A 23548-nucleotide genomic window follows, 5' to 3' on the forward strand; every position below is an offset into this window, starting at 1 on the left:
GATACTAATATGAAACGAAAGTAGAAAATAAGCACGATAATCAACAATGGTAACCTAGAAACAGATCCAATCGATATCGCTAAGTCATTTAACGAATTCTTTACGTCTGTATCGTCTAAGTATCTTATTGGTATTAACAACAATGTGGACAATGATTATTTAGCAAGTGTTAAAGAGTTTGTTTCTTCCCAATTACGCAAAGGTGTTGCATTCTAAATTCCAGAGGTGACTGATGAATTTGTCTACAAAACGCTTATTTCAATGGATGCTACTAAAGCCACCGGTCTGGACGGGATTAGTTCCTATCTTCTTAAGTAGTCTGCTAGTGAAATAACAAACAGTATCACCCATGTAATCAATAGTAGCATCAGAAACTCCGTCTTTCCTACTAAGTGGAAGAAAGCCAAAGTTGTTCCCATTTACAAGAGTGATTCAAATCTAGAAGTATCCAATTATCGACCCATTTCAATCTTGCTTGTATTATCTAAGATATTAGAAAAACACGTTCATGGTCACCGTGCTTTATCCAAGTTTTTAAATGCATTTGGTCTAGGCCTAATACAATCGTCCCAGTTAGGTTTTAGAAAGGGGCACTCTTGTGAAACTGCATTACTAAAGATAAAAGACGACTGGAATAAATCTATTGATAGCGGATATCTTATAGGATCTGTATTTCTAGACATGAGAAAAGCATTTGACCTAGTAAACCATTCTATTCTAATAAATAAGTTATCTATATATGATCTTTCCGAAAGCTCTGTTGCATGGTTTAAAGTCGTATTTATGTAATAGACAACAATCTACATGTGTAAATGGTGTATTTTCCACCTTACTGCCAGTAACATGTGGGGTGCCACAGGGGTCAATTCTGGGCCCGTTGCTCTTTGTTTTGCTTATTAATGACATGGGTCAAAGTATTAATCATTGCAATTCGGACATGTATGCAGACGATACAACATTTCATATAAAGGGCAAGTCTATGGATGATTTAAATACCAAACTAAATGAGGATACAGCTAATGTTTGCAAATGGTGCAAGAAAAATGAAATGGTTATAAATAGTAATACAACTAAAAGCATGTTGATTGGTTCAAGACAAAGGTTGAAATCCATTCAAAATAACAAATTAAATATTGCCTTCGAAGATTCTATAACTGAAAGTGTATGCTGTGAAAAGATTTTGGGCGTCGACAATGTATTATCTTGGAATGAACAAGTCGATTCTGTTTGCAAGCTCGTTTCCAGTAGATTGGCTCTTCTTAGACGCATAAAACCGTTCATTGATACCAATACTTGTATTCTATTTTATAATGGATATGTTTTACCGATGGTTGAGTACTGTAGCTTAATATGGGGAAATAGGTAATGCCAGAAATGTTCTCAGACTTAGTCGTTTACAGAAAGCTGCAGCAAGAATTATTCTCAATGCAACATTTGATGATAGATCTGAAGACCCTTTTAAAACTTTAAACTGGTCCTCACTCGAAAAACTTTTAATATGTAAAAGATTGACAATGGTGTATAGGTCTTTAAATGGTCTGGCTCCACAGTATATATGTTGTGGAAATGTTCCGCCACACAAATAATATACATAACCACTCTCTAAGGTCCACCACACGAAATAATTTATATTTGGAGGGTGGTAATACCCAGTATCACCAGAAAACATTTTCATTTGTTGTTGCTAAGGAATGGAACGAATTATTAACGGAGTGTAAGAATGCCAAGTCTTTAAATACTTTTAAACTTTCTATGCAGGACTTTAACTAATTTATTATGCTCTTAATTTCTTTTCATTGATTGTTCCATGTTGTATTTTAGCCATGTCATTTTTTATGTTTAATTTCATTGTCGTCTTATATTTATTTTATATTTTATTATTATTATTTTATATGATTTTATTTTTTCATTTCACTATTAGTAAATAACCGAGTATACCCTTTAATGTTAAATAAATAAATAAATTGTCATAACATTTAGTATAAGACACAACTTTCGTTCCAGAAACACAAGTTGCGGACCTTGGACGATTATAAAGTTAAAAACACACAACGTATTCGGATGCATGGTGCGCCATTTTTAGGACGTTTTTTTAGCAGACATGCAGGAATAGTCGTTTGCATTATGAAAATATTTCATGTTTACAGAACTGCTTTTAATAAAGACTACAAGTGGCTTATGTGATAAAGTCTGACAAGTCTGGACGTCCGTCGCGTAAATATGACAATAGTTTTCATTATTTGATAGACTTCACTGAGTTACCTTGAATCGACACTTTGGCTTCTGTATGGAATAACAATTAAGAGAAGCTTAAAAAGCTGAGGAAAAAAGTACAGTAAAATAAGTAATATTAATAAATAAGATTTCTTCTAGGTCAAAGGTGACTAGAAATGATCCAGGGATACAGGAATCATTTGATTTTTGCATTAATGTATCCGTCCAAACATATAGGCTTGATGTATTTCATTATGACGTCAGCGATGTCCGCATATCAAACGATCAGTAAAGATAAAGATGGCAACATTTCAATTCAATCAAGCGTAGAAAGTTAAGCAGCTTTTGTTGATTGTTGTTGATTGGTATTGTTGTTGCTATTCGTATTCGTTGTTGTTCTTCTTGCTGTTTGTTTCGTTGGTGTCGTCATCGCTTTCGTCGTCGCTGTCATCGACATCATCATCGTCACGATGTTGTTGTAAATGATTGCCGGTGTTATATGTATTGCAATGGATGTGTCCTCACTGTTATGTTATATCAGCTCAACGAGTTCAAGATATCAAAACGTAACACTAACACGAACCCATTTGAAATGAAAGAGAAGATACACAAAATCCTTACTACATCCTAAAATGTTGCAATATGTTATACAGCCATTTAATTTTTTATTTTATAGCTAAACGGGTTAACGTCTTCACTCGAACGAATTGTACCATATGATGTTCATTGTTCTTTTTACATCTAATACGTATAAATAAACTGTAGAAGTCGCAATGGGCCTACAGAGGGTGTCGTAAGTATGGAGAATACTGTTAAAAACGACTTATTACTTATTTTCTGAATTGAAATGTGAAGATTACTCCATGAGAACACTATCAAAGGGTTATGAAATCATAATTTTCATTGAGTAGTCTCCAGTACTTAGTCACAAAAAGTTCACTTTTATATCATGAACAACTTTCAACTTTTAATATCGTCCAAACCATCAGGTATATCATACAGCCTGAGCATATGAACTTTGTGCAGCGGTGTCAAGCCAGGGGATGAGAGGAGGCTCGAATCTCATCGAACTAGTTTGTTTATTGTCAAGAAAATATTTATTTTCAAGAAAATACATGTACCGTATATGCAACATATATGCCAGTAACATAATAGATAAATTCAGTGACCCTCACTCTGAAGGTGCCCATGGTAAGAAAAAGTTCTGTCCGACAGCGCACGGTTGCTCGAAGCACTCTCTTCGGGGCCTCTTTATAAACTTGTCCCCCTGGAAATCGCCCCTCCCCCTCCTCCAAGTGAATCGTTACGCCGCCGATTTCGTGTGTTAGTCATTGAGACCATAACTTATTTGTGTAGGTTGTGTTGACGCGTGGCTTATCACCTTGTAACACATGCATGCAACGTGACCCAGAAACACAACAAAAATCCTGCCTCAAGGACACAACTTTTTAAGTATGTATATAAATTTCAAACCACTAATACTATTCCCATATAAAGATTCGTTATCTAGAGTTGTTTTGACCATGCACATATTGTTTTATTCGTTTCATTTCGTTTATTTCTTCCTTTTAATTGTAGCTTTTACAAAAGATACGATTATAACAATGAATACAGAGTATGCTAATTACTAACATTATACAAAAATAATGGCAGAACAATAAAGGAAGAGGAACCAGAAGGAAGTTTGCTGAAAGAAATGTTTTAGTCTGGTCCCAATATGGAGTTAATAATTATAGTACTGATTTTAACTCAATAACAAATAAAAAAGAAGTCAGTAATCATAATCTAAGACAAGGAGCGATTTCAGCCGTTTTTTGAAAATATTTAAACTGGGAGAAACTTTTATATTATCACAAAGAGAATTCCAAAATGATGGGCCGGAGCTTCTGCCTTGAGAGTGTGCTATCGTTTTCCTAGTATATGGATGCATAATATTGTCCTTATTTCTAGTGGGATAGGAATGATAATTGTTATTTAATATAAAAAACGAATTGAAAACATCAGCCAGGGAGTTATGTATGTGCTCATTGTACAAATCATTCAAAGTGAGAAGTTTATAACGTATGACGATAGTATAAGACGAGTTTGAAATCATTCGGAGGACACGTTTTTGAATAATGTATAGTGGATTCAAATACGAGTTTGCAAAACGCCCTTATAACAAAATACTGTAATTTAGCTGAGAAAAAATCAGAGCATTGTAAAGGGTCAGTAAAATATTTCTTGGAATACAATATCTTATTTTGCTAATAACCCCTACTGTTTTAGAAACCTTTTTAGTTACTTCGCGAATGTGTTCTTGCCATGTTAATTTATGATCAATTATGACACCTAAAAATTGTGTGCTACTTACACTATGTATAGTAGAGTCGTTTATAGTAATGGTATAGTCTAACGTGTTTCCCTTGCTATTTGTGAAAACTAGAAGTTTGGTTCAATTTCTAGGTTCAACGAATTTGTTTATGAATAATACTTTAGAGTTTTTGGCACGTATTTGTATGGATAACTTAGTAACCCACCGTAACAAAGGATCCGTGGGCGTGCGAGTTCTCTAATTTCAAAAGAGAAGTTTGGCTTCAAAATAATTAATTCCAAGTCGATTGTTCAGTCTCTGCATTGTATGAGCGGGGTGTTTAGAAAACATCGGTCTATGACATCATCTTGTAACCCAAACATATAGTACAATAGTACCTGACACATAAAAAAGACCTCCTCGGGGCATTTGCATCAAACCGAACACTTACTTTCAAAGAATGGTTTTCGTAAAAGAGTTCAAGTGTAAGTCTTTGGTTATTCACTGCAATGTAATGGGTGCCAGCAGTTCACTGCACTCTGCTTCAGTGCTTCAGTGGTTCGAAGCTTATGAATGCTTTTCATTGTCTCGTTTACAGTCAATAGCAAGAGGGGGGAAAAAACAGAAAAAAAAGAACAATTGTGTCGTCAATGTTTGCTTCACTCTCTGTTCTTTTTCAAAAGGACTTTGCAGCAAATATAACAAAAGACACGATATAAGTTGCCAGAAAAACTTAAAGAAAAAGGAGAAAAACTATAAAAAATACGCATAGTTTGATCGTTATCTATAATTTTTGGTAAAGCAATACACAGCAGAGTGCATGGTAAACAAACTGAGCTCAAAGGCTGAGTTCATGGTATTAAGTTTCAACTATGATTGCACATTAGTATACTCACAAACAACACTGGTATCTCTCATTTGTCGCTGAAGGAATCTTTTGGGCAAGAATTGCTAAATCTGATGAAAACCTCCGTCTCAATAATTGAGGACTCGACCACTGAAAACGAACTGTCAGAGTGCGTACTTGGATAGTAAACCCCTACAACTGTCTCGAATGAACTATTCTGCAAATTTTCCCTAAATGTATTTTGTTTTGCATTTGGTGTTGCATTTAGAATATTCCTGCATGTCATTCTGCTCTTTAACTGTTAGTAAAGGAACAGTATAGTACGTTAGTTCTGAAGGGTTGTGCGTACTGTGTTAGGATATAATGTGACGTCTCGACAATTTGAAGACTTTTTAACCAGTGTTAATGTTAGTATAATTTAACAACTCATCAAATGTCGTGTTTCAGACGTGTTGTCCAGTTACATGTAGTCTTGTTCAAGACCCTAGAAGTAGTACGTTAGGCTATCGCGGCCTTTACTACTGCTGTGCAATTGGTTCTAGAGTGCGCCCCCACATCCTAAAACTGTTAATCTATACTACCATGGCGGTTTTACCTCCATGATACTACGTGCAGAGAAAACCCTCGAGTGTGATAGCCAAATGAAAGCGCGCCCTCTTTATTATACATTTATACACAGAAGCCACTTCCGGCTTGCCGCTTGCAGATCAATAGCTCACCGCGAAGCGTCAACCTACACTGCTATTATACGTAGAGTCTTAACGTTAGGCAATGAAGTGCTAATTAATTTACCAGATCGTAGGAAATTCTTCAAATAAAATATTTCAATAAATACACAGAATTGAGAGCCACTAAAAGAAATCGCCCTTTTTTCTCTTCATTTTAGGCCCTTCGTTCAAACCTCGTGGACGGATATACACATATATACAGCTATTTTGATACCTTATTTATTACGCGTTTATAACGACAACAAATGAAATTTTAGGATGTTTCTGAAGATAAACATAGGCCTATACAATGGAAATCAACAATTTCTCAATGAAGGCGTCCCCTTCGACACATCTTTGTTTTCAGTACAGGAAACACCACATTATTTTCCAACACACTGAGACCTGGAGCAATGTGGATGGTCGTTGGAACTTGACCAACTAACCCTCTCCCCCTCCAAACGACTATTTGTCGATTCCATTTCATGCGATTCTAAATCCGAGTCCAAATCATCCAGAAGATTGGAATCTATTCCAAAGTTGTATTTCTGAGAAAGAGGGAGGGGGGGGCTGATCATGGGGAAGTATACTGTCTTGTCCGTTGTAAGTAAGGGGAGGGGCGGGAAATATTGAAGAATGCCAAAGGGACCCTGTGACATACAAAATTAAGACGACATGGGTTTTGATCATGTCTTTATGTCCTACATGGTCTCAATAAATAACAAAGACTGTATTGTTGTTTATTATTTTGCTTCTTAATTTGGTAGTAATGTTGTGTGCAGTGTAATTACTGCACATGTGCATCACTTTAAATATAACAGTTTCTTTCGAGAACAGAAATGGAATCTTACCAGTAAACATGTATATTCATGCTAAATATATACGATATGCTATAGATAGTAATGAGGGTATAACAAATTCCTCCCCATCCCCTCCCTCCCTCCACCCCAACTCCCTTCAGACCGTGTTTAAAGTTTTAGTTGCTTTCGTTTTCTATCTTATCATCTAGAACGAGTGTATAGCCAATCTCGGAAGATTGAAGTGGCACGATTAATCAACCACATGCATAATTAGGATCATTTTTGGTAAATAAGTAGATATACAGTTATAATGTCCATATCTTAAATAACATCTCTTGTGATAGCATTTTTTTTTGGGGGGGGGGGGCAATCGATCCATTTCTATATTATATTATGTCATTATAGGAAACCACGTCCCCACGCAATATAAAAACAAAATTAAAGCAAAGATATATTTCCAATCCCGTCATTTTAGATTTAAGTTTGTCGTTTATATTAGAAATAAAGCATAGAAGGAAGAATTTAAATGATGTCTTGTCTTGTTCTTCCACCTGCCTAAGTTTAATTTAATAGAATATAATCTTTAAGATAAAGGAACATTAAATATTCAGCGTCTCATGGACCTCTGCAGCTTGCCTCTTGTCATCTTGGACTTGTAGTTTCATCTGAAATTTAACAATAAAATATACATACATTGGATGATTTGGATCACTGCATACCGCAATGACAACACTAATGTAGTAGCGCAGCAAGAATAGTGTTAATGGGCGGAGGATCGATCCAGGGAAGGGCGAATGGGGGAGGGGTAGGGTCTGTTCACCCACAGCCCTGGATACCCATCTGGGTCTTCGACCATGATACAGTCACTCTTATCAGTGACGACATATGAGAAGAGTTCTGTAAAGGATGACTCTAAGAACAAGTATATTAATAACTTAACGGTGGTTTAGACCGTCCAGAGTGGACTGTAGTGTTATACCATATTTACATTTTATGATCATAACGGAAAAGTGTTGCTATTAAAGTGTGCGAGAATGCAAATTACATACACAATCTGAATCTTTGCATATACTATGTAACCTGAACCCTACAGTGTACTGATGTCGTAATGCGCAAAACCTGATTCGTACGAAGAGCTAAACCCAACTGCGTAACCAGCTTTGGAGTGGGGTGCGAATATCCTTTCAAGTAACCCTTGGAAACATGACATTTCTTTAAACTACAAATTACGCCGTTATGACTTCCGAATAGCCTTCGTCGTTACCCCCCCCCCACCCTCCAAACACAACCGTACTCAAGTCCACACTGTCATTGCTATTTCTAATTGGGATATTGCTACCAACATTTATATCATTTTGGCGTTCTGTAGCTACATAATGAATCTTAATTAATATTATACTAATGTGTTCGTTCTGAACAATTGAATATTCCCCCTCACTTTTTTTATGCACATCTGCCGTTGTAGGCGATTTCAAGATTTGGGTCATCGCAGAGCTTGGCCCAGTCGAAGAAGCATTGGTTGTTGTAGGTGACGTCATTGGTGCCACAGACAGGTCTCAAGGTTCTGAAGCAACGTCCGCGTCTGTTACAGTCGGCTGATTGAAGAAATAAATAGGTGATTAACAACACGAGGTGTCTCTAACACAAGGGCGGCGGAAGCACTTTTAATCTGGGAGTTTTCTTTCGAGACAAAATGAGGTGAAATCATTATAAAGTCCAAGTCTCTGCACACGCAATCGATGCATGCATGAAAGCAAATGAACTATGTCAAAATACGAAAGGATGGGGTAGGTTATGGGATATTAAAACTATACTCAGTCATCATTCATAGTAGGCTATAAGTTTGACCCACAGAAATTCATTAATAGTTCTAAATTAGGATTAGATCCCTTACTGAAATATCGCTGACCTAATAAGGTGATCAAGAGTACAATTGTTATGTAGAAAAGGGGCACATTTTTAACCTGAGGAAAAGTGGGGGCACGTGCCCCTGTGCCCCCCGATTCCGCCGCCCTTGCCCTAACATGTTGGATAATCAAACCTGGATGCATTACTGATGACAGGACACTTGGTAACAGTACTGCATGGCTTTATATTTAAATACGAACATATATGTATAGGATCACCGGGTTTAGACACACAGACCTAAGTAAGTAGCAAACCTTTTGCTGTGGGCCGCGAAAGTTATCCAGACGTCGAAAACTTTTTCATCATATTTTTAAATTTTGCCGACGCAGATCTCAATAGGGTGTTTCTATCCACATTGATAATTGCCTATCTTGTCCTTGGGGTTTCTTCTGGTATTTCTTAAAACTTTCAAATATTTGAATTCTGTTTAGTATTTACAATTTATTGAAAGAATTTTAAAGCCATGCATGTGTTGAAATCTCCTCTTGTTATTCCGATACTCTCAATTTACAGATTATATTGAAGTTAACAGCGCTACACAATAATGATTAAGAACGGATAACTAGAAAGGGGGCAGTCGTTACGTTTTTGGTTTCCCGAAAGGGATAACTTTTAAGTCACTTTTACCGACCTTGCAAAATTGTGAAGGGCGCCGCGGATTGCAAAGCCAATGACTATAACGCGGAAAGTCGGTAATTACTATAACGGTTCGATTATCCCAACACGGCAGCATAAACAAATGCTGTTCTGAAAGCTGAATGCTTCGTTGGTACAAATCCTTTGGCCAATTCTAAAAAAGGTTCTAATATCGTTATAGGGTCTGAACTTTTTGTCAATGTTAGAAAAAAATTCAACAGGTAGAATAAAATTAACCAAGGAACATTAAAATTATACTTGGTACTATTAAATTAGGCAATGCTGATATTATTATGTAGTTAACATGTCTATAAATGTTTAACGTTGTTGTGTTTGGGACATCAAGTGGTAACCCCTATACCATGTACAATTCATGTACCTGAAATCTTTGGCCTAGCACCATTATGTTGATAGGGGTAACGTAATCTGGCTTTAAGTAAAAACAAAAGTGGAAATGTATCTATAATGAAAATAACTGCTTGCACGGCAGAAGACATATAAGGAACACACTTATTTTATTATATATTCTGAAATAAATTTTCTCGCTCGATTACTCAAACATGTATATTACTCACCAACCTTACACATTACGAGTAGAACTCCTATGACAAATCTTACGCGGTACAGATATAGGACCCTTGCAATGTCATCTTTGAATTAATCAGGTCACATATCCGGAGTCTATGCATGCTTAGTTCTTTAATGGCGCCCTAATTACCTTTCGGGGAAACATTTCATACTGAAGTTTGAATTCTTTCGTTAATTCATATGTCTGTCTGCAGAAAGCTAGTGTTCCATTTTTTTTTGGGGGGGGGAGGGGGGCAGGGGGTGGCGAGGGGTAGTTTTGCATTCGTGTCATCGCACGCTTGGTAGGCAAATGTAGTTTACTTTCACATTGTTTACATGCGATGGGATGGGAAATTTGACCAAATGTTTTTTTTTATAGTTTTATTAATTTTCATGTTAGCCTGTTTTTTGCAGTCCTTTACCTAAATTTATAGTGAATACATTTGCTAGCAACGATAAGACCAGAATAGACCTAGTGCTTCTTCGATAGATATTAAGCAGTGGCATAAGAAGCTATATCAAAGCTGAGGAAGCAGAGAAGAATGTTATTTTTGTATAGATGCTACGGTGCTTCAGAAGAGACTTTTGATCTTTTGAAAATTGTGATTATGTTTGTCAAATTTGTGTTACTTAATCTTAACTATACGAAGTGCTGCTATTCACGTTTGGTTGAAATTTCGAGTGAAGAATAAAGAAGAAGAAAATTATACTTATTTTGAGGCATGAAACGAACAATCGGTCATGTGATTACCTTGCAATCCTACTGAGGAGTGCATCCCTAAAGGTGAGAAAGTGATTGGCAGAAATACGCTCCTGCTCCACTGCTCCACTCCCCAGTTCCTAAGCCTATGTTAAAGATAAAGCTGTCTCGACAGTGGAAATATGGTATACATTTCCGGTTACCGTGGCACTGGACGTAACATCCATAGCCAAGTAGATTAGGGCCATCAGCATGTACAGGGTGAGAATGTCGAGAATAGAAGGGACGTTCGGGAACTGAAATTGTTAGAATTCTTCCCCAGCTAACCTTAAAACCAAGTTATTATTAAATCATATATATCATACATATAGACTTATATAAATATGACACGTTTACAATAATGTGTAAAAGTAAGTTGGCCTGACGTTTCGATCCAAGCAGGATCTTCTTCAAAGGCTAAATCATAAGTAACAGTAACATAAGGGACAAAACACGCACAGAATACAGACAGGTTAATGAGCATGGTGAACACAAAGAGATATATGTAAGGGGATTAGTAGAATATACATAGAATATACATAGAATATACATAGAATATAACATAGAACGGCAGTTTACACCACAGGGAATGACTTACCGTCTTCTCCAAGACTCTGAGTAAGCGCCACCGACAGCACTGACAGCAAGAGCACGACAGTTAGTACAAGCTTCATCTTTATATATATATATTGACTGTTAAATGAAGTGATTTGCAGCGTCGTTCATTCGCTATATTAATTAATTAAAGACTTCACAATAATAATACTCATAGCAAATCATCTGGTTTTAGTTTTAAACCTTGAAAGGTGTATCAAAATTATGCATTATATGGTGTGAAGTTGTTGACGGATATAACAGCCATCTGTATTACGTTTCGAGGACATCAGATTAGGCTATGTGTTACATTATGATCTATCAGGTATTTACGTTTACACGCTAAAGCAATGTAGTATACGTTCATAGATATACTGGTAGAGCAAATGGCGTTGTCGTGTATTGTGTAAGAGTGTGTCGAGGGGGGGGGGTGGGTGCGATGAGGATGGGGAGGCAGGAACTGCATATGGACCAACATAAAACCAGACACTGAACTGATTGATACTGACCCCCCTCCCCCTCCCTCCCCATCCCACCCTTGCAGTGAAAATATAGAGGGTTATTAATAACAATTAGAGGACTATGCCAGTGGTAGGCTAAATGATAGTTAAAATAGAAGGCTTATATCTGATTTATTGCAAAGTCTTGCACTTAAAGGGTGTGAAGACTCGCGCAAAAAGAAACGTCTAATTTCGGTAATCTGACCTAGTTTCGAATGAGGTGTAACAGAAGTGTTAGACACACCATCGATACACACACAGCTTGCTACCGTCGGTAATTAGACATTAGTGTACAGTCAGTACATACAGCAATTATACGATCAATACCCACAGCACAGTGTATGAACGATACAGCGATGGACATCTCAGGTCCAGCTAAAGATAACAAGGTATCACGTTTCATTACTGTCTGCATTTTGTAGTGACACGAACAAAACGTCACTAGCAAGCAACAGAAAGTTAACTTTTACAGATGGGCGAGTCTTCAATGCCTTTAATATTCTACCTTTGCCAGATAATTTATAACTCGTTAGTCCTACAGGGTATGGATTACAATGGACGTTTTGCTATGCCATCATGGAACTTTCTTCTCTCTGTAAGTAAAAACAAGGGACTATTCGTTTCCAAAAAACGGTATTAAAAATTGTAAAAGAAACAAGCGGAATTTGGATTATTTGTTATGGAAAGTTTCGTTCAAGTGATGTCATTATCGGTCGTAGAATGAAATTGACCAAATAAATATGCTTCAATTGATTAATTTCACCAGTGAAAAAGTGTTCTGCCAACATCATCTGCTAATCACCTTCCCAAGGACTTGACATTTTACCTTTCAGTGTCATTTCGTAGAAAAAACGAATAAAAAATCAATGATATTAATTAAACTTATTACTTAAACTATCACGGAAAATATAAGCGACACAATGGGGGACGTGAACAAGTTGTTTTTATAACACACGCAACATCAGCCCTGTGTATGCGTAGTAGGACAAGACTTCTGAGGTGCTATACAAATTAGTCTTTTGCAGAATCATTTTTACAAATTAGTAGAGTGAAGTAATTATTATTATTATTACCCCGTTATTTATATAGCGCATAATCCTAAAGTTCTATGCGCTTTACTGGTCATTGGTAACTTGTCACACATACACACCAAAGTGTGCACAATTCAAACAATCTCTCCTGGGGCACCACAGTGCCCCAGGAGAGATTGTTTGAATTCCCATAGGGTGCAGCCACAAACCGGCGCACGCAACTATATTTACAAGTCACCTCGCAAGTCCCCATTTATACACCTGGGTGAAGAGAGGCAATGGAGATAAAGTGCCTTGCCCAAGGACACAACGCAATGATCTGGCCAGGGCTCGAACCTGTAATCCTTAGATCACAAGTCCACTGCCTTAACCACTTGACCACAACGCCCTCAAAGACAAACTCATAAGACAAATAAACAATTTACCCTATTCTTACTGTATATGTGCTATTTCATACGCACGTATCGGATACTGATGTGAGTCTTTAAAAATTAAGCACACTGCGAATATCAGAACAAAAACATATGTACGAAAATTAGCTGGGTCTTTCAGCTATATTTGAAGAAGTGAAAGCATTAAAGACTGCTTCATGAAGTTCTCTTAAAATGGCAATGGCGTACACACGTCAGAAGCAAAGGGGTTCCATTCCACCGCTGTGACTCCCCTTTACTCACTGCATGCCTCGCCCGGCATACTCATCACCTTTAAACAGTTCAAGCAGTTTGAACTAGAAACAAAAAAAGGCCCATGTAGAGTGCCAGTACATGGATCCGTTAATAATCTCCCACCCCAGCACCGTCCATCCTCATGATAAGTTACAGCTTATATAAACACACCAGTAAAATATCGATCAACCTGTATTAATTCCAATTGAGAGGGAGCAGACTTGGCCTCCTATTTGAAATTTTACTTCGTCATGTCAACCCTTCACAATATTTCTCAGCCCATTTTAAGTGTGTGTGTGTGGGGGAGGGGGGGGGGTGGTCCAAGCTATATAGTTGCTTCGTGTGGTTCATTTTTAGCCAACGGATCACAACTACACCAGTCATGTTTTCGCATGCATAATTGAATGAGTGTCAACATGCCCGTGCCATATAGTAACTCTTATTTGATTAACATTATAGTTTGTTCCAGTTGATGAGCAAATTCACTTCCAAATGCATGCTTTCAATCAATATATTGCTTTCACGCATGACACGTACTATGAACATTGCATTCGAACTGCATGCTTCGTGGAAACTATATATGCACTCTACGTGAACCGGTCTGAATAGTGTTGCTTGGGTTAATTCATTATTCAGGAATGCATACTCAGTTAAAAATAGAAAACAAGCGGGCAATCCACGAAGTTGCATGTTTCATCGCCAGCAAATCGTTTAGGAGGAGTTTTTGACATTAAATTGAGCTAAAAATATACATTAACCACATATTTGATTGTACTAAATATTTCCATTATGCCTGTGAACATTTAATGTATCCCCTTGGAGTTATTGCAAATAACAACAACTAAATTTGACCTTTGAACTCTACATCATTCACCTGAATTAACAGAGTACAAAATGAATAAAAGTTCGTTTCATGCACCGCATAATCCGTGGATATTTTTCTTTTCTGGAACTATCGAAGGTGGAACGAAATATTCGTATATTTCGAGCTTAAACCTCATCCATATATCGTAATACATATAAGACACTATTGTACATTTAAATCTTTCAAAGAAATTATTGTTCATTTCCTGTGTGTAGAGATGATAAAAAAAAACACACACACACATTGTAAGCTTATTGTACATTGAAGTATGCTCATCCATTGTGCTAATGTGAGGAAGAGTTTGGGAGGTTTCGTTGAAATTGCGCAATTCATTACTGGTTGAGATGTAACTAGTCAGGTGGCGCACTTTGCTGAGCTGTGGACAGGTTACTCGGTGTTCCAGGTTCGAATCCGTCTGAAGTTGGTTTAAGTTATACTTCTTTCCCCTTTCGAAAACTCCTCTATGAAGTTTGTATATATTACTGTAACTCAAACATATATCTTACTATCTGACGTGATGGACAATGTGATAGAGACTGGTGAAAAACCCACGTCTGGCTGGCTGGCTGTGTAAAGCGTGCTAGGGTTCAACTCACACTGGAGTTCATAGTAACGCTCCAGTTGTGGTATGGCACATTTTGTGGCCTAGGACCCCGTGTCCATATCTACCTTGATGTCGCAAGAGAACCCGAGAGGAGGCGAATAGGGTCGGTCAATCGACTGCAGAAGCGTTCTAGGTGGGGTGCGTGAATCCTTGCCGATATACAGAGGCTCTATGACCACTATTTGCGACCGGCATGTGTGCAGCCACCGTCCACTGAATACGCGTCCTAATGAGACGCTATTCGCCTTATTTTGAATGTATGGATGCTTTTATGAGACATAACAGTAATATCAATACAAAATAGACTTTTAAACCAGCGCTATTATTTATGATGAAGTGTCTGTTTTCGTTGATTTTAATTTGATGCACTGAAAGTGGACTCAATGTGGAGTTCAATTGAAAGGCTTTATTTATTGAAGGCCCAAGCAAAAGCACTAAAACTTTCACTGGGAAGCCCAGGGTTCTCCAGGAAGCTAAACCAAATAGTTTATTCGACAGAGGTGCGATAGTGAAATTATTTGACATACAATGGGGAACAATCACCGTCCCCATGCCCCCCCATGCCCCCAATCTCCCCCAAAGGGACAAGTAATTGTTTCGTTCAACATATATAATACCGGGATAATTCAAAGTTAAAGGCTTCTTTACTATTTGAGTTAACTCTATTAATCCATAAAATATATGAAGTAAAACGTTTATTGAGATTCCTTTATATCTCTCTCTTACAATAGTTTACTTTGAAGTTTTGAACAGAAAAGCTCTCTGTCGGTTATTTTAAAACATTTAGTGAAGATGTTTTAAACTGTTCTAAGTTTGCAGTCGACCTTTTGTTTAACACGTCAATGGTTAAACCTTGATATTGACAGAATGTCAGTGAGTTCTGTGCCATTGTATTACTTCTACAAGTCAATAGGCTTACATTCTGATGAACAATGAAAAGCTTCTTTACTGGTAGGTTAATTAATTGGCACTGCATGTTATAGCCAATACTTAATGGCTCTAACACTCTTTGTCACAATTTTACTTTGACATTTTTTTACAAAACAATGTATAAATTGAGTGGCAGATGTTCATGTGCATTTATATTGATCAATTTTTTTCTTGATTCCACTCACACAGTACAACCTTAATTCCTATTTAAGTCCGTAGATAAAAGTTTGTTTTGCCAAGGTGACTCTTATACTCATTACGCCTTGCATTCTATTTACCGATTAAAAATATGGGAATCTAAATTATTAAACAAACAGTTTATTGATTAATTTTCTTATTTCTACCCTAAAATTAGAATATACCAAAATTGTGTAGGAGGTCACCGTACTATAGGCAATACACGTGCATATACATTATCATGAATTTGTCCATCTCATAGATTTCGTTGTTACTGGTTGATATACTTCTTTCAATTTTAAAATATTATCGACTCTTAATTTCCCAAAACACCCAAAGTCACGTTTAAAAATTCCACAAAGCGAAGACAGTTCAAGACGATCTCAGAACTATTGGTCAAATTTCGTTGATTTAGGCTGCAGAACAAATGCAAGAAAAAACAATCATTAATATATAAAGAAGGACTTGTTTCTTTGTCGTTTTAACAGACTTCAATCTGTTACTATGTGAGGTTACATATAAAAAAGCGAGCAACTACTAAAGGCAGAGTTAGGGCAGACAGGTAGAGTTGAATACCCGGATTAGGTACCGCGGTTTCTGGAAATACGATTAGATTGCTTTAATTTTAGTGCATATCGTTGTGGGAAATGCCATCCATTAAATATATAGATAAAAATCATTGTCAATGCACAGTGCCATACGAAACGGAACGGGGGTAGGGTGGCGGGGTGTAGATTCAGGCTCTTTTAACATAATTTGTTATAGGTTCATCTGACTACATTTTTATTATGAAGGCCATCTTCTTAATGTTAATTCTAACACTACGTGTTGTTTACCTTGGAAAGGCCTGCATCTGGGGCAGCACTCTCCATCTGGAGTGAATGTTTCATACCCTTCCTGGCAGATAACGAGGGCACAAAGGACTAGGCTGCAGTCAACTGGATAAAAGAATGTTATCTTAGAGTTATTACAATCTAAAAAAAATACAATTTAAAAAAGAATAAGGAAAAATGAATTGGCATGATTCAGTCCATCGCAATACTTGCCATGCAGGAACCATGTGTCTATGTCATTTTGGTTGTACTCGTGTTGCTTAATGCGTAAGAAGATTAAGGTTGGTTGACCGGGTGGGATTGGGGAGTGGGGGGGGGGTGTTGTGACTGCTAGGGATGGGTGTTGCTCTGAAGGATAACACTGACGTTTTTCTACATGTTTTTCTTTTCTTACTTCTCTTTTTGAAAGCCTACCAGTAGGGTGCCGGGTACAGTACTACAACTTGCTCAAGTGGATTTCTACGTATTCCTTCATTTGTACTGAAATTATAAAGAATGAATGTGAGTGAAAGTCGGTGGTTTGATGGGAATGGGAATGGGGGAGCTGTAGCTTAGTTGGTTTCCGAAAAGGTTGTCAAACAGGTTATGAGTAAACGGTGGAGGGACGAGAGGGGAGTGGAGAGGAGGAAAGAAGTTAAATATGATAAATCCAACTGAGTAAAGTGAAGAGCCATTCGGACGTTTCTATATGAGGTTATATGCCCGTTTTTCACCACTTCATATTTTATTGAAAGAGGATATATTGCGTCATTTATAGTACCCAATCAATACACAATTCCAAGTCTGCGACGGATTTACGATACTAACTCCATGCACTGTAACTATATAGTTACCTTATCTTTACATGTCGGTTACCTTTTGTTCGCCTACATCTCAAGGGACAACATTGACCCGGCGGAGTGAATTGTTCAAATCCTGGTGGGCAACTGAGGCTAGAGCAACGGACCAAGCTGCACACAACTCGTCGTCGTTCTGGTACAAGTAAAAAAAAAAACAGATGACTAGTATATAGGTCCAGAAATACCTGAATATGGCACACTGCTGAAAATGACAATATTACATCAGCTTATCGGTAATCAGTATATACTGTGTAATAATTCTTTGTCAACTCTTCATGTAGCATAAACATAAGGAACATGCATATGTTCTATTTCGTTTGTGCTTGTCTCTTGGCTTGGCAACTTTCGACTTTCCAACATCAAGATATTAATGCGTGTTACTTACGGATGTTATGACTGCACATAGGGCAACATTTTCCCTCGGGCGAACCTCCTTCATATATTTGATGGCAATACGGGGGGTTACATTGAACTCGGCTGCAGGCAAATGGTCCGTCTCCTGATTTAATCAACAGAATAATATATTGTGTAGTAAAGAAGGCTTTTTACCAGCATGTGATTATTATTAATAAATTTAATCTGATATAAATTTAGTTCTCATTCCTCTATACCTTCACCATTATTTGTTTTTATCCATGCCAAGCCGTTGTTGTACGCGGCAGCTAATAACAGCTCCATGCATGGCTTAAGTAGGCCTATAGGGTTCATAGTACTGCTTTCGATTCTCTATATGGAACAGCCGGTGATATGGTGAGTAAAGAAGACAAGAATTTATCTTGTTTCCGTGTTTAAAACGCCTACCATAAGGTCATGTGATGTCGAATCTTATAACGACTAAAACATGGATTGACCTGAACACAACTAACTACACTGCTTCCGAGATTCATAGAAAGTCTGTAATTTATATAGAAACAGAACGATTGTCATTAGACATAAATGTGCTTTGTTTTTGAATCTGAAACTCTTACTAATGTTCATTAAGAATCGTTTCACACCTATGCCCGTCATGACCATCGAAATATCCTTCACAATGCCCTCTCCTTAAGGGGACTTATATGTATTGGCTGAACCATATTCCAATCTATGATGAAACAGGGTGCTCCTTCGTGTATACCGTCCCAAACTTCAGGTAGATGAAATTTGAGCGGACCGACAAACATAATCTGTTTATTTAGCCATAAAAACACTGTTTACTACAATCAAAGCTATACTGAAAGTGTATAAACAATCATATAGTGATATATATTGAGGACAATGTCGTACAAATCAATCAATACATATATATATATATATGTTGATACTAGATGAGACTAGTGGAACACTAGTAGTTGTAACTCGGAGTTTCACGCGTTATAGCGATCGTCAGACAACTCAGAGTTGTCTGACGCAGTAAAGTATAACTATCATTCAGTCATTCCGACCACTAAATAAAGACGCAATTTTCTACAACAGATATAGGCTATCACTTACCTATCGCTGGATCCGGGACCAGCATAAACACTCCGAAAAGGATCGCCGGTATGAAACGATTCATATTTTTTTATGTTCACGTTTATAAAATGCAGTACAAAATGTGTCGTATAAGATTGATTTATGAACCGATATTCACTAAAAGCGATATATTTATTGTCAATAATCTACAAAAACAAGTTGTTGCCAATTGCAGTTGCCATGAGTCACCGTATGTTCTTTTCATCTTGATACGCCCGAATACTTACGGGTTCATGCAAACAGGATATAACTTTTAATTACTTTTATGACTTGCATAATTGCATTTTTAAAGGATCATATTGGATTTTAACGAGCCTCATTGGTCTCTACATGAACCGTTAATCGTCAAGTTTATCGAAAGCCAAAGTGACCAGAATCATATTAACAAACACGCAGAGCACACGTTAATTGCAATTAATTTAAATGGTCATTTTTTATTTTGTTTTTATTACGATGGTCTATAAGAAATGTATCATAATCATGCAAATTATATGGGACAAATATTGCGTTGTAATAATTTTTGTTAACCAACAGTTGTTACAAGGCTATATGTTCCTTTGAAGGTTTCCTGACGGTTCCGTCTATTCAAGGCCACACACAAACTGAGACCTTACTTCACCCCATCCAATTGAGGCTTTTTTTAGCAATATCATATGTGTATTTATCAATCAATTATAATGTATTGTCTGGTGTTTTCAGGTGTGCGGTTAATCCTCACAAAAGACACGGTACTGGAAAGGTCTACAATGGACTCCTGTATAATAGCATAGTCGTTCTTCCTTTGTGCTCAAAGTTAAGTAGACTTTACTGTACCATATCCACTGTAAAATAAATTAATAAAATCCCAAAGCACTTACGAACTAGATTGTCAAATTAATATGCATGCGCTATCAAGCCTTCACTGCAGCAATTTGTGCAGTACAAGTTCTCATCGATAGATAGCTGACAAGTAAATTGATATATGGCACCTTTACTTTTCCGTATCATGACCGTGTATGCATTTAGTTATGAAGAGTGCAGGTCATTGAATCTAATTTCTCGTTCACGCAATAATTTATCAAGGCTTTGGTATATAAAAGCCGCTGTCTTAAGCCAACAAGAAGTGATTTATAACTGCACATGTTTAGGCCTAATCCAAAAAGAACGTAATTATCTTATAACTATGGTCAAGGCACCAACCAAACTAATTTTTTTTTCCATTTTTGGTTCCTTGCTTTAGCAAAAGGAACCTATGTAGTCAGGTTTGTGTGGGTGTGAGTGTGTGTCTGTGTGTCTGTGTCTGCGTGTCTGTGTGTGCGTCTGTGACACTTGCTTGGGTACGCTCTATCTCAATAAGGGAAAGTTGGATTGAGGCCAAACTTGGACTATAGATCCGCCATATGGAGAAGGTGTGCCCTATTGTTTTTGGTGCCCACAAAGGTCACCAAAGGTCAGTTATGGTCCACAAAACGGAAATATTAAAACTGCAATAACTCCCAGTGCCAATGTGTGACAAGGTTGATATTTTGGGACAAGTTGTGAACTGGTTAGGGGAACATTTTAAAATTTAACACTCATGTGATCCGAGGTCACCAAAGGTCAATTAATGTTAAAAAACTAGTATTTTTGCGATAACTTGAGAACGAATTGTCTGTTAGGGTTGGGAGTTGCTTCAATGTAATCCAATTGTCGACCCGCATCTGGGTGACCCTTGACCTCAATTTGACCTCTGGTGACCTTTAAGTGTTTTGGGGATTTTTACAGTTTCGATGCTATTTTCAGATGTCAAAGGTACCTTCTGATCATAAATGTCAATAGGTTGACCCCGTGTGACCTTCATGTGCGAAGTTATATGGGTTCAAAGTTTTTCGGTCGGAGTTAGGATGGCTGTACAGACTTGTCGTGTTGTTTTTTTTTTTAATCAGGTGATCAAACTACATCTGAAACCAAGGTCAAAAGGTCAAAGGTTACATTAGAAAAAATGTGCTAATTTTGGGAGGAAACGGGCGAAAAAGAAAATGTTTGGTTTTCATGCTAGATTTGGGTATCAAAGGTACCTTCCGATCAAAAATGTCAATGGGTTGACACCCAGGTGAGCTTTGTGTGTGAAGTTATACAAGGTCAAAGTTAATTTTCAGACATTTAATGCAATAACTCCCAGTGCCAAGGTGTGACACAGTTGATATTTTTGGACAAGTTGCAAATGGTATAGGGGAATATTTTCCAACTTAACGGTCATGTGATCCAAAGTCACCAAAGGTCAATTAATGTTAAAAAACTAGCATTTTGGGGGAGAAAATGGGCAAAGAAAAAAAGTTTGAATTTTAATAGTTTTGATGCTATATTCACGTCTCACCGATCAAAAATGTCAATGGGTTGCCCCCTTGTGACCATTGTGTGTTAGTTTATATGAGGTCAAAGTTAATTTTCAGACATTTAGTACAATAACTCCCAGTGCCAAGATGTGACACAGTTGATATTTTGGGACAAGTTGCAAATGGTAAAGGGGAATATTTTCAAACTTAATGGTCATGTGATCCGAGGTCACCAAAGGTCAATTAACGTTAAAAAAATAGTATGGGGGGGGGGGGAATGGGCAAATAAAAAATGTTTGAATTTTTACAGTTTTGATGCTCTAGTTAGGTCTCACCGATCAAAAATGTCAATGGGTTGACCCCCGGGTGACCTTTGTGTGTAAAGTTATGTATGTATACAAGTTCAAAGTTAATTTTTAGACATATAATGCAATTAACTCCCAATGCCAAGGTGTGACATGGTTGATATTTTGGGACAAGTTGTGAATGGGGTGGTGGAACATTTTCAAACTTAACGGTCATGTGATTTGAGGTCACCAATTTTATCATATCTGTTGACCCGCTTGTAGGTGACCTTATCTTTCATACATTTTCGACGCCATATTCAGATCTCAAAAATGCCTTCCGATCAAAAATCCGATCACAATTTGTGATCACAAAAGTGTTGGCTATAGTGTTGGTTACTTTATGGGTACATGTAGGACCACAATTGGACTATTTGAGCCCAATCTTGCTTGATAATCTTATGTGTATTGTCATATACCCCTATGCAAGGAACCACAGTACCCTTGGGCTCTTGTTTTCAGTGCGTCTCATATTTATATAGTATAAAGTGAACGGATTTGCATATAACAACGTGAACAGTATTATCAAACTTCTTCTACGATATCAATATAAAGTATTTTATGGCTTCGCTCTCGCTTCTCGCCAGGCTCATAAGCTCCTGGCACTAGCAGTTTGTGCAATACTGATCTGGTTGTTTTACCGTTTGTTTCTCCAAAAGAAGACGTATTCGGATGTAAACAATATCGCAAACAATTAACGTTGTTGAAAATATTGTACTGACAACTACAGAGGAACAAACTCAATACGTTGAAATAGTATATTTTCCTTTTTTCCTATTTTTGATCGACTCCGTGAACAGTTGCTCTTTTTTAACGATACTTCAGCTCCTAGCAATATCAGTTTTTGTCATGCGGATTGTGTTTCACGGTCGTTTATGATTCACTTTTATTGTTACTCCAAAAAGACTAAAATTTGGATGTCAACAAAGTCGAATACACAAAGGTTGCTGTTTGTTGTTTAAAATCTTGTGTATTAAAAGCAATAAATAAGTAACCAATTGAGTTTTTAGCGTCCAGAAATGCTCCTTTCTTACGCGTCTTTGAAGTGACACATTTATATATATATATATATATATATATATATATATATATATATATATATATTATATATATATATATATAAATGTGTCACTTCAAAGATATTTATATTTATATATATATATATATATATTATATATATATATATATACAGCCCAGTCACCGGGACGTTTTTATTTCTTTTCTTAGTTTAGTTTCCTCACAGGTGGGTGGTATTGTCAGGTCTGGGGCAGCCTCCCAGTATAGTCAGCTCCCCCTCTTAGTATTTTTTTTTTGTCATTTTAAACGCTTCTGATCTGTTATATACTTGCTTGTCTTCTTCTAGAAACCCTTTTTTTTTGCTTTAGTTTACATAGCTAGTCTGTTCCCCAATATTTTATTTGCAAGAGCCGCTGAGCCCTTCCGATGACGTATCCTATAGGTGATCCGCTTGGATCGTAAAAAGGTGAGCGCAGTTTCATTTATCAAAATTTTTAGAGGAACCTATTTGGAATTATCTTTTTCTTATATGTTTTAAAGAGGTTTAGAAATAACATCTGGTCTATTTTGCTTTTTGAAGTTGTAACTAAATACTACGCGTTCCGATGACTGTTCTATGCATTATTCTACGTCAATAAGAGGAATATGCATAT

General features: G+C 37.0%; 1 protein-coding gene and 1 long non-coding RNA gene across 2 annotated transcripts; both read right to left on the reverse strand.

The window, feature by feature from the left end:
• Positions 1-5154: 5154 nt before the first annotated feature.
• LOC139971574 (uncharacterized) lies at positions 5155-11488 on the reverse strand. Its single transcript, XR_011794425.1, has 3 exons — positions 11310-11488; positions 8300-8456; positions 5155-7526 (listed from the first exon to the last, which is right to left on the reverse strand). It is a non-coding gene; the product is annotated as an uncharacterized lncRNA (long non-coding RNA).
• A 4160-nt stretch (positions 11489-15648) lies between these two features.
• Positions 15649-19416, reverse strand: LOC139971575 (uncharacterized). Its single transcript, XM_071978176.1, has 5 exons — positions 19220-19416; positions 18135-18248; positions 17766-17882; positions 16914-17015; positions 15649-16493 (listed from the first exon to the last, which is right to left on the reverse strand). Exons 1-5 carry the CDS (start codon positions 19281-19283, stop codon positions 16489-16491), a joined length of 402 nt encoding a protein of 133 aa, XP_071834277.1. The 5' UTR covers positions 19284-19416; the 3' UTR covers positions 15649-16488.
• Positions 19417-23548: the final 4132 nt, after the last annotated feature.

This window comes from Apostichopus japonicus, chromosome 8 (assembly GCF_037975245.1).
Source record: "Apostichopus japonicus isolate 1M-3 chromosome 8, ASM3797524v1, whole genome shotgun sequence".
Taxonomy (NCBI): domain Eukaryota; kingdom Metazoa; phylum Echinodermata; class Holothuroidea; order Aspidochirotida; family Stichopodidae; genus Apostichopus; species Apostichopus japonicus.

Bases quoted from the DNA above. Each gene is read 5' to 3' on its own strand.
- LOC139971575 (XM_071978176.1), bottom strand. From the start codon at position 19,283: ATGAATCGTTTCATACCGGCGATCCTTTTCGGAGTGTTTATGCTGGTC. The intron at 17,883-18,134 runs GTAAGTAACACG...TACTTGTACCAG, and splicing joins TATGTGCAGTCATAACATCC to AACGACGACGAGTTGTGTGC. The intron at 17,016-17,765 runs GTAACCGACATG...TCTTTTATCCAG, and splicing joins GAGATGTAGGCGAACAAAAG to TTGACTGCAGCCTAGTCCTT.